General features: G+C 33.6%; 1 protein-coding gene across 7 annotated transcripts in view; it reads left to right on the forward strand.

Moving 5' to 3' along the window:
- The window catches only part of AKAP9 (A-kinase anchoring protein 9), a 152,645-nt gene that overhangs the window by 121,639 nt on the left and 18,577 nt on the right, over nucleotides 1-12,429 (forward strand). For all 7 annotated transcript variants that reach the window (XM_019443282.2, XM_019443283.2, XM_019443285.2 and 4 more), the window contains 8 exons: nucleotides 277-1,350; nucleotides 2,730-2,870; nucleotides 3,342-3,830; nucleotides 4,274-4,337; nucleotides 4,657-4,778; nucleotides 5,360-5,551; nucleotides 5,815-6,003; nucleotides 11,090-11,234. In XM_019443282.2, coding sequence (XP_019298827.2) covers nucleotides 277-1,350; nucleotides 2,730-2,870; nucleotides 3,342-3,830; nucleotides 4,274-4,337; nucleotides 4,657-4,778; nucleotides 5,360-5,551; nucleotides 5,815-6,003; nucleotides 11,090-11,234 — 2,416 coding nt within the window. The remainder of the gene's footprint in view (nucleotides 1-276; nucleotides 1,351-2,729; nucleotides 2,871-3,341; nucleotides 3,831-4,273; nucleotides 4,338-4,656; nucleotides 4,779-5,359; nucleotides 5,552-5,814; nucleotides 6,004-11,089; nucleotides 11,235-12,429) is intronic.

Genomic DNA, 12,429 nt, shown 5'->3' on the forward strand with positions numbered 1-12,429 from the left:
CAAGTAGAATGCATTGATGTTAACTATTTTACTCACAGGAAATCAGCTACTAAAGTGTAAATCACTTTATATTTAATAGAACTTTCTGAGCAAAGTTCAAAATAAGGTCATTGATCTGATGAGGACTCTTGGTCTATATTAAAATTAATCTATTATGTCTGAGAAGTAAATTGTGTGAGATCAACACTTTCAGTTCCTGCCCTTAAAATAAAAAATAAAATTCCCAAAATATAAATAATGTATTTATTATGTCTGTTACCTGTTTTTCATTAACAGGTTATTGAAGAAAAAAATGAACTGATAAAGGATCTTGAAACCCAAATAGAATGTTTGATGAGTGACCAAGAACGTGTGAAGAAAAATAGAGAAGAAGAAATTGAGCAGCTCAATGAAGTGATTGAAAAACTTCAACAGGAATTGGCATTAATTGAACAGAAGACATCAGTGGATGCTACTTCTTTTCCAGAAGAAGCAGACAGTTTAAAACATCAATTGGATATGGTAATAGCTGAAAAACTGGCTTTGGAACAGCAAGTAGAAACCACTAATGAAGAAATGGCCTTTACGAAAAATGTACTTGAAGAAACTAATTTAAAAATGAATCAGCTAACTCAAGAATTATGCAGCTTAAAGAGAGAACGTGAAAATATGGAAGAAATCCAAAGTGTACCAGAGAAAAGCATTAACATGGCCATAGATGATCTGAGCAAAACCAAACCTGAACTGGAAGTAGTCCTTTCTGAGAATGCTCTTAAAACCCTAGAAAATCAGACTGACTTCACATCTTTTGAAGAAAACAACAAAGGTTCCATTAGCAGTTTGGAATCAAAGGTGCTACAACTTGAGGGCACTGTGAGTGCAAAGGACTTAGAACTCACCCAGTGTTACAAACAAATAAAGGACATGCAAGAGCAAGGCCAGTCTGAAACAGAGATGCTGAAAAGGAAGATTGTAAACCTACAGAATGTGCTTGAAGAAAAAGTTGCTGCTGCTCTTGTGAGTCAAGTCCAACTTGAAGCAGTTAAGGAATATGCAAAATTCTGTCAAGATAAACAACCAGTTTCATCAGAATTTGAAAGAACACATGCACAGAATTTAAATCAAGTTACAGATAATGAGATGGAGTCCAATGTATTAGCATTAACCTTGAGAATATCAGAATTAGAAAGCCAGGTGGTTGAAATGCAGACTAGTTTGATTTTAGAAAAAAAACAGGTAGAAATTGTAGAGAAAAATGCTTTGGAAAAAGAAAAGAGGCTACTAGAACTACAGAAGTTATTGGAGGAGGAGAAAAAACAGGGAGGTAAAGAAAGGAAAAGAAGCCCTGAAGGAAACTTTGAGGTTCTCAAGGTTAGTTTGTACTTAATTTTTTTCACTTAAATACCCTAAGAAATTCTCTTTTTTTTGTTCCATAAGCTTGATTGCTAATTTACTAAATTAAATATGGTGTTCTTTATATCTAGCAATTCATATATAAAGGGGTTTTATAAAAATACTACTTTTCTGTATACTCCCATTATTATCACTAAAATAATGGAAAAATCGATATTTTGTGGTCTTCAAATCATGTTATTTATTTCACTAGCATACTCATTAAGTAGAGCAGTCAGAAGAAGGTGAAAGATGTTTTAGAGATGATAAGTTTAGCAAATGTCCTTTGGAATTTGTGTGGGTTTTTTTCCTGTTCCATCTAATATGTGTATTTTGTGATCATTTTAAGTAATGGAAAATAATAAAATATATTAATATTCCACTGAATTAACATATCAGTAAGAAGTCATTAGCTTTTGCAGACTTTTATAGCTGGTAATAGATTCTTTCCTTTCTTAGGAATAATTTGTATTTCACTCTTGTAAGTCTGCTTATGTAACAGTCTGAAATTGCATTTATTTCTTAGCATAGGACTGATATAGAAGGACTTTAATTTTCACAACCTCACTTTATATATTTATAATATTGAGTACTAAATATGCAGTCTTATATGAATACCAGGAGGTTAACTGATGTATCTAGATTCTATTAATATAATATATAATTTGTTTTACAAAGGATGATAATTCTGGGGTGCCTAGGTGGTTCAGTCAGTTAAGCATCTGACTCTTGATTTTGGCTCAGGTCATGATCTCACAGTTCATGAGATCAAGCCCCGTGTCAGGCTCTGTGCTGACAGTGCAGAACCTGCTTGGGATTCTCTGTCTTGCCCTGTTCCTTACTTGCATGTGCACACTCTCTCAAAATAAACAAATACACATTAAAAAACAAAAACAAAGGATGATAACTCTTTCCATTTACTAGGCTTTTTTCTCTTCCCCAGAACTATAACTGATTGTAGTCACTTTAAAATATTAATGTGACTTTCCTTGTATATAAAACGTGTAAGAAGTATCTTAGTAAGACTTGGCATTTTTTTGAGGAAAGTGATATAAATACGAAAGTTTTTGAATGGTAACAGTATTTCATTAATAATTTATAAATAGGGTACATACTAACATGAAGTACCTTTCATTCCTAGAAAATAACTTTTTTCTTACTGTCTCAAGAACATAAAATGATGGTTCTAAAAAAGTTTTCCTATTTGTTGAAAGAGCATGAATCATTTATTTCTACACCGTTTTATTGGATAGGCAGTCATTCCTGAAAAAGCTTCATTAGAATGTATAGGTACCTTGAAATTGGCTGTATTTTTTTTGTAAATAACATGTTTCTAAATGTTTTCCACTATCATTCAGACAACTACTGAGCTAATTCATACCAGTGAAGAAAGTGGATTTTTTGGTCAACTTGAGGCTCTTAGAGCTGAATCATCAGCAACTAAAGAAGCACTTGCCAATTATAAAGAGAAAGCAGAAAAGCTTCAAGAAGAGCTTTTGGTAAAATAAGTAACATACTTTCTAATTCACTTACTTTTACATAATCTTAATTTCATTTCAAAGTATATTCTCTTCTATAAACCCAAACCAAATTTATAACTTAAAAGCTGGAAACAAATCTTCTATGGCTTTGGTTAAAAGTTATTACAAATTTCTTTACTACTATCTTCTTGCTTAATTTTCCTGGAATATTTTTTAGCAAGATGCTTTTACTCTCTAGTCTCTTAATGAACGAGTAGATAGACAGATGTTAAAGAGAATTCTTATCCCATGAAAACCAAAAAGATGAGGCTGATAAAATAATTTCATTTCTAAGGTCATCTATGATTTTACATATAATGCAAATATATATGGAATCTAGGAGTGTTTCTGAAAAATTTTTCCTATTATTCTAAGGAAAATGAATATCCTCTCTACCTTAAATTCTACATTTAATATTTTTAATTGAATGTTCTGTTCATTATGTTTTAGATAAAAGAAACAAGTATGGCATCTCTCCAGAAAGATTTAAGCCAAGTCAGGAATCAGCTCATAGAAGCAGAAGAGAAATTATCCTACTTCTTAGAAAAAGAAGATAAAACTGAGTTACAGGAAAACAGAAAAGTCTGCATATTAGAGGCACTTCCTAATAAAGTGGGTAAAAGTTTGGCATCCCAGACAGAGGGGACTCTCAAGGTCAATAGCAGCAGTCAGACTCCACAAATTCTTGTCAGAAATGCAGGAATCCAAGTTGATTTACAGAGTGAATGTTCATCAGAAGAAGTCACTGAAATAATCAGTCAGTTTACTGAAAAAATTGAGCAGATGCAAGAATTACATGCTGCTGAAATTTTGGATATGGAATCCAGACATATTTCAGAAACTGAAACCTTAAAGAGGGAGCATTATGTTGCAGTTCAGTTACTGACGGAAGAATGTGGTACCTTGAAGGCAGTGATACAGTGTCTGAAATCGAAGGAGGTATTTGGTTTTCATAATACATGTTTTTTCAACATTCTGTGTGTGGTTCCCCCCCCCCCCCCCCCAAATTCTTTGTTTTTAAGAGAGAAAGAAATTTGGGGTAGCCTCTTCCTTGTGATAAGATTATAGATCTAAATCTTCTTTACCTCGTGTATTCCAATAATAATTTCCTACCAAGTTCCTCTGCAAATTTGGAATGTGATAATATCATTCCTTAATTCATGAATGTTTGCTATGGTAATATCCATTTAAAAAATTGAAGACTTTTATAAACCATGGATAGTTCCACTTAACTGTGAAAGATGTGACAGATTTAATTGAGTTTTTCATTTGTTTTTTGTTCTTTGACAGCATTACAAAAGAACAAAACTATTTATTGGGTTTCTATTTCTATTTTTATTAAGGCCAAAAATGTTATGTATTCTTTTGTTTTCTCTAATTAGGGATCCTCACTACCCGAATTAACACATTCTGATGCTTACCAAACTAGAGAAATATGTTCCAGTGGTAAGTTACATAAATTTCTGACATTTTTGTAGTACTTATTTAAAAAGTGTTTGTTTTGAGACGCCTGGGTGGCTCAGTCAGTTTAGTGTACAACTTCAGCTCAGGTCATGATCTCACAGTTCATGAGTTCAAGCCCTGCGTCAGGCTCTATGCTGACAGCTCAGAGCCTGGAGCCTGCTTTGGATTCTGTATCTCCCTCTCACTCTGCCCTCCCATTCATACTCTGTCTCTCTCAAAAACAAACATTTAAAAAAGATTTTTTTTTAATAAAAAATAATTATTTCTTTTCAATAGTCAATTGTTGTTTTCTTTATTTTAGATTCTGGATCAGACTGGGGTCAAGGAATTTATCTTACACAAAGTCAGGGATTTGACACAGCATCAGAAGACAGAGGAGATGAAGGCGAAAGTTCAACAGATTCATTTCCAAAGAAAATAAAGGTACTGAAAGACAGCTGTCTTTTAGTGAAACTTAGCCAGTCTGATTTCTGTATTGAACATAGCAGCTTATTAGAACATAGTAAGTTTCTCTCTGAAGAGAGAATTGCATAGCTAGAAGGAATCTTGGGGATCTATATAGGTTTATTCCTATATTTTACAGATAATAAAGTATAATATATGTAATAATTATTTGCATAAAGAGATAAAGAGTTAAATTTTTTTTTTAATTCCTGTTACTTTTGAGTGCCGAAATTATTAAAGCAATCTCAAGGACTAGAATTTATCTCCTACATAATTCTTTTGGCCAAATTAGTGGCTGATCATTAAATCCAAGAAGAGTGCATTAGATAAATAGAAGGAACTTACAGATAAGAGCAACCCAAAACAGTGTCTTCTGGGATTGGCTTACTCCTCCATTAGAAGAAGGCAGTCAGTAATGGTAGCCTGGTATGTCCTTTCTGCAGTGACTCTTCTAAGTCAGGCTAACTTGATAAAGGTATCTTGCTTAAAATTTAGTTCTGTTTGTATGTCTGTTTTTGAACAAGTCGTCATAATTCTAGCCTTTGGGTTTTGATTTGTAGGGATTACTAAGAGCTGTCCATAATGAAGGCATGCAGGTGCTCTCCCTCACCGAGTCTCCCTACAGTGATGGAGAGGACCATCCTGTTCAGCAAGTTTCAGAATCTTGGCTAGAAGAAAGAAGAGCTTACCTCAGTACAGTCTCAGCTCTTAAGGACTTAATTACCAAAATACAAGTGCAAAGAGATGCCGAGGTACTCAATACTATGCATCTTAACAGTTTTATATGCCCTTTATTAATAGTAAGGCACTTTATAATTTAAATTATTGTCTTTTATGATGTATTTTCACATGAATTACTATGTATTATTTAAATGCCACAAGCCATACTCTTGAAAGTAAATCTATATACTTTTTGGCCTCTAACATTTAATTTGGTTAGTAGATACATACCATTTTTAGACTTTTTATAAGCCTACTTATTTGAAAATTAACTTTTGTTTTTATTCTTTGTTAGGTTTACAATGGTTCCCAGTCTCATGAGAGTTTCCCAGACTGGCGAGGTGAACTTCTGCTTGCTCTTCAGCAAGTTTTCTTAAAGGAGCGCGGTGTTTTACTAGCTGCTTTTCAGACTGAGCTGACAGCTCTAGGTACTAGAGATGCAGTTGGATTATTGAACTGTTTGGAACAGAGAATACAAGAACAGGTATCAAAATAAAACGTTGAAACAAAGAGTGCTTTTTAATAGTAGTAAGAAAATGAGTTATTGATTACTTTTGGAGAAGGTCTGAAAGTTAAAATTTTAATAGGAGCCACTAAGACTATTCGGAGAAAAATTATTACCTTAAATGTTTTATCTCATTTTAGAAATAAGACCGAAAATTAATGAGCTGCTCATCCAACTTAGGGAGTTAGAAAACAGCAACAGAATAAGCCCAAAGAAAGTAGAAGTAAGATATGGTCAGTTCTCATTGTCTGCAGTAGTTAGATTCTGTAAAGTTGTTGAGCGTCCTGAGTCATTGCTACTAGGGGAATACTGCAGGCAGGTTCCTGTGAGCCCCTGGTTGTGACATTTGCCAAGACACCTTATTTATATGTATTGCTGATTCATTAACCTTGAATCCATGGCCCGTAGCACTATGTAACTCCTGCCTAAAAGCAGCTTATCACATGTATTCTCTGCATAAAATACCGCCTTCTTGTGCTTAGGAACACTAGATAGTCCTTCATCATTGTGTTTGGGGACCATTCTAAACAGCAAAATCACCATTAAAAAGCACAGAAATGCAAAAGAACACAGCACTGAATAGATGGCAGGAAGGACACTTGTTTGCAGTTTAAGAGATAAAAGAAAACATCAGAATGTCACCTAGTGCACCTTCAGCTCAGAACATGCACAGCTGGCAGATTAAATGTTTTGCCACCCTTTGCATGTTTAAAAATGATTGTTAAAGCCATGCTAGTATTAATTCTGGGTTACAGATAAGTTTTAGTGAATAGGCAGATTTATGGATACATAATCCACAAATGAGGTTCAACTGTGATAAAGAAAAATGAAGTTAGTGAAATACATACACCGTATAATAGAGAGGATAGAAACTTTAAAAGTTTGTTCTTTGAAAGGCTAATAAGATAGAAACTTTTTTTGGAGAATTGGTTAAGGAAAAAGGTAAAAGCACACTTTAATAAAAAGCACACTTTTATAAAAGGTAAAAGCACACTTTTATAAAATGTGATCATAACTAAAAATAACAGATATAAAATAATAGAATATTATGGATAATTTTACATCAATTCAAAACTGTGGGACAAATAGATTTTCTAGAAAAATAATCACTTCCCAGAATTCATTCAGGATGAAATAGAAAACCTGAAAATACCTATAGCTAGTAATAAATAAATAAATAAATAGATAGATAGATAGATAGATAGATAGATAGTTAAAAAAAACTCTTAAAATACTTAGTGCCCAGGTCTTAAATTTTTAACTACATTCTCCATTAAAAGGAACTAGGACTTCTTGGAGAAATGGGTGATTCCAGGGCTGGAGCAGGGAAAGTACAAGATGAACCTAGAATATCTTGTTTTACTGACAAGGAGTTGCTCGAAGAATGGAGAGATGTCAAAAGATCACAGAAGCCAGCTTGAAGGAGTTCCCAATGTCCACATTCAGGACAATTAGAACATCAAACTAAGTAATGATAGCAACAGATTATAAACCAAAGATTAAAATAAGAATTCACGAATTCATACTGGTATACATAAATGAATAAAAATTCTTTCTTGTAGAATGCCAGCTAGTATGTACAAGAAATGATGAAGTTAATAAATTACCTTTTATTAAAAAGTAAGAACTCAAGTAATAATCGGCAATGGGTTCTAAAGCTAGTGTGAAAGTGTTTGATTAGAAAAGTATGTCTACATGGTCTCAGAGTAAATCCCCAAGAAATCTTTTTTAATTATAAAAAGAAAAGTAATAACTGTATAGTGGAGAGACCTTGCAGATACCACCTTAACCAAGTGATCAGAATTAATATCATCAGTAACAGAACAAACCAGATACTTGTGCTTCTTGATACAAAGTACACTACCTCACTTTTGTGCTGAACTAAAATCTACTCATAGAGATATATTAGACCAAAACAAATTGAGGCCACAATACATCTATTAGAATGGCCAAAATAAAAATTAGCGAAAGTACCAAGTGCTGGTGAGGATGCAGAGAAATTGCATCCCTCATACATTGCTAATAGGAACATAAAATGGGAGAGTCAACTGTGGAAAATGATTTAGCAGTTTCTTATAAAGTTAGATATACAATTACTATATGACCTAGAAGTCACACTTGTGGTATTTATCAGATGGTAATGAAAACGAATGTCTCTGTAAAAATCTATACAAGAATATTTCTAACAGATTTATTTGTATACCCCAAAACTGGAAACAGCCCAATGTCCTTTGACAAGTAAATGGATGAACAAATTACAGCACATCCATATAATGAAATACTACTTAGCAATTAAAAAAGACCAAACTAAGGATACCCTAAACCTCCTATATGTTACATAATACTTGGATTGACAAAATTATAGTGATAGTGAACAGATCAGTGGTTATCAGGGGTTAGGGTTGGGGAGAGGATACACCTAGATATATACAGGGAGAGTGATAGAGCAAATGTGGTTTACATTTAGAGAATTTGGAAGAAGGCTATATGGGGATTCCTGTACAATATTTGGAGTTTTTCTGTAGGTCTGAAATTATATCAAAATATGAAATAAAAATAAATACCCAGAAGAATTATACCCAGCTCAAAAAAAAAAAATTTTTTTTTTTTTTTTTTTTTTTTTTTTTTTACAGGTTTTATAGGTGAAGTCTAGCATACATTCAAGTAATAGCTAATTCCAGGCTTAAACATATGCTTCCCATTGTTGGATGACTGGGGCAATGCCCTGTCTTTTTGTTAAGAAGCAAATGTAACCCTATTGCGAAAATCAGACAAAGAATAATACAAGAAAGAAAACTTACAGGTCTGTTTATCCATGAACGTAGATGCAGAAATCCTAAACAAAATATTAAGCCAAATCCACCATTGTATATTTTTTAGAGACACAGTCACCTTATACTTATCCAGGAATGCAAAGGTAGCATACCATTAAAAATAACTCATGTGACTCATTAACAGTTAAAGAGAAAATAAAACTAGTGATCATTTCAAGAGATACAGCAAGTTAAATAAATAAAATGAAGAATTTTATACTTTAATTTTTTTTTTTTTTAACGTTTACTTATTTTTGAGAGACAGAGCACGAACGGGGGAGGGGCAGAGCGAGAGGGAGACACAGAATCAGAAGCAGGCTCCAGGCTCCGAGCCATCAACCCAGAGCCTGATGCAGGGCTTGAACTCACGGACCGTGAGATCGTGACCTGAGCCGAAGTCGGACGCTTAACCAACCGAGCCACCCAGGCGCCCCAAGAATTTTATACTTTAAAACAAATAACAAGCTAAAAACAAAAAGAAATTTCTTGAACTACATAGGGTCTATTTAATAAACACCTACAACCACCATTATACCTATAGTTAAATGTTTAAAATACAGTTAAATGTATTTAACTATAGTTAAATGTTAAAAATACAGTTAACTTCATGGGCGCCTGGGTGGCTCAGTCGGTTAAGCATCCAACTTCGGCTCAGGTCATGATCTCACAGTTTGTGGGTTCAAGCCCTGCATCGGGCTCTGTGCTGACAGCTCAGAGCCTGGAACCTGCTTTGGATTCGGTGTCTCCCTCTCTCTCTCTTCCTCACCCGTTAGTGCTCCGTCTCTCTTTCTCAAAAATAAATAAACATTAAAAAATTTTTTCTTTAAATACTGTTAACTTCAGTAGCTTGTTCAACCTTGTCCTAAAGATTTAGCTAACAAAGCAAAGCAATAAAAAATAAGTAAGAATTAGGGATGAGAAGACCTATCATCCATACAAATGGATGTTTTCTATGTTCATCCATGTAGAAAACAAAAAAGGACCTATACACATGGTATTTTAGAATTGATAAGAAAGTTTGGTAATGTTGCTCGATATAAGATCAAGATGGAAAAATCTGATTTCTTGGGGCACCTAGGTGGCTCAGTTAAGCATCTAACTCTTGATTTCGGCTCAGGTCATGATCTCACTGTTCATGAGATTGAGCCCCACATTGGGCTCTGCACTGACAGTGCTGATCCTGCTTGGGATTCTCTCTCTCCCTCTTTTTCTGCCCCTCCCCTGTTCATGCGGTCTCTCTAAATATTTTTTTAAATATTTTAATAAGTTTTATTTTTAATCTGATTTCTTAACAACAAAATGTAACTTTAAAAATAATTGTTTCCATAGCCTTGTAAACAAATTTCTAAAAATATACAAACTACCAAAATTTACTCAGAAAAAAATAGAAAATGTGAATAGACCCATTACAAAGAGTTAAATTAGTAATTTTTAAATTTCTCACAAAGAAAAGCCTGTGATGGATCAGATGGCTTCACTGGTGAATTCTACCAAGCATTTTAAGAATTAATACCAATCCTTCCCAACCCATTCTGTGAGGCCAGTATTTCTCTGATTCTTAAACCAGGCAAAGGCATCATAAGAAAAGGAAACTGAAGACCAAATATCCAATGAGAATAAACCACCACTGGAAAAATGAACGAATGATACAAATATGTGCAAACAAAAAAGTATCTAATAAGTATACGAAAAGAATTTCAAATGTACTGTATTATTCATACTATGAAATACTATTTAACGTTGAAAATGATTGTGAAATAGAGCTATATGTGTTATTCCAGATAGTTCAACATGAAAATCTCTTAATTTCATTAAGTGAAAATACCATATGATGTTATTTAGATAGTAGTACTGTAGAACAGTACTGTATACTATTTAGGGTGTGTATATATAACATAATATGCAGAGTGCATGAAAATAAGACTAGACTTCAAATTTGGTGATTTCTCAAGCAGGTGGTGCAGAGGAGGTGTTTGGGGAGTTATACATAGAGGGGCTTCAGCTATATAAGTGCTATTTCTTAGGCTGTGTACATGGGTGTTTATTATATTTGTGTTTTGTATGTTTAAAGAATTTCAAAATAAATGTAAAGACTAATAATTAAAAAGTAAATCCTAATGAGTAGGAAGTGAAAATTAGCATCTTACCAGAATTTTAGCATGTGTGTTTCATTTTTTTCAGAGTTCCTGGTTGTTAATTTTATTCTTCTTACAACTGTCTTCACTTGATTTTTTTATTTTGCATTATTACAGAATGTTGAATATCAAGCAGCTATGGAATGCCTCCAGAAAGCAGATAGAAGGAGTTTGTTATCTGAAATTCAAGCACTGCATGCTCAACTGAATGGTCTGAAAATGACTCTGAAAAGAGAACAAGAAAGCGATCAACCAAGCCAAGGTATGCTGTTTGTCCGGCTCACGTGGTAACAACAAATAGGTGGAAATATTTCACTTTGTTTCCCCTCTTTGTATTCATTTAAAACACATTTCCTTTCAGTTACATTTTCTTCTCATTCTCATATAATGGAAATAATTTACAGTAATTACTCTGGGAATTAAAGGTTTGTCCAGTTGGTTTTTAAACAGATATATTTAAAATGGGGACACCTGGGTGGTTCTGTCAGTTAAGCATCCGACTTCAGCTCAGGTCATGATCTCACAGTTCCTGAGCTTGAGCCCCGCATCTACTCTGCCAGCTCCGTGCCTGCTTTGGATCCTCTGTCCCCTCTCTCTCTACCCCTCCCCTATTTGCACTTATGCTCTCTCTCTCAAAAATAAACATTTAAAAAATAAAATAAACAGGCATTGCTTTCATCAGGTTGTTTAGCCCATTAAGTTCATTATCTTTTTTTAGTTCTGAAGCTCTTTGTGAGGTGAACCACCTGAAAGGAAAATAAATTCACAATGAAAGTAATTATTTCTTTTTAAATCCTTTTCTTGTTGTAAACTTAATATACATATAGAAAAGTGCAAAATGCAAAAATATATAACAAATCTTTAAGTGAATGAATTGTGGAAACTTCACCTTTGTTAAGTACCTCTGAAGCTCTTTCCCAAACACACACACCTCTGTGGTAACCTAGACGTAACCATTATCCTGATTTTTCCTTAGTTTTACTACCTATTTGTATATTCCTAAGCCATGTAAGTTTAAAGTTTTCCTGCTTTTGAACTTTATTATTCTATATATATTTGTGCCTTACTTCCTTTACCTCTCTCTAATATTTTTCTGAACATCTGCATTCATCTCCAATTCATTTATTTTTGTTACTGTATAGAATTCTCACAATGTATATATCCATTCTGTGGTTGAACATTTGGATCGTTTCTATTTTTTTTAGATAATTACAACCAGTGCTGTTCTGCACATTGTTGGTAATACTATGTTTCTGATGCATACATACATAAGTTTTCTTGGTATATATACCCCAGGGATGGAATTGCTGAGTGATAGAATACATAATTTCACATTTATTTGGTAACGCCTAAGTATTTTCCAAAGTAGTCCTATATATTTATAGTTCTGAAACCTTAACCATTATTAGCACTGTGAGGACAGTATTCATATGTGTTTCTATAAATTGCCAACTTTG

Source organism: Panthera pardus, unplaced genomic scaffold (assembly GCF_024362965.1).
Source record: "Panthera pardus isolate Hobbes unplaced genomic scaffold, ASM2436296v1 HiC_scaffold_8, whole genome shotgun sequence".
NCBI classification, from domain to species: domain Eukaryota; kingdom Metazoa; phylum Chordata; class Mammalia; order Carnivora; family Felidae; genus Panthera; species Panthera pardus.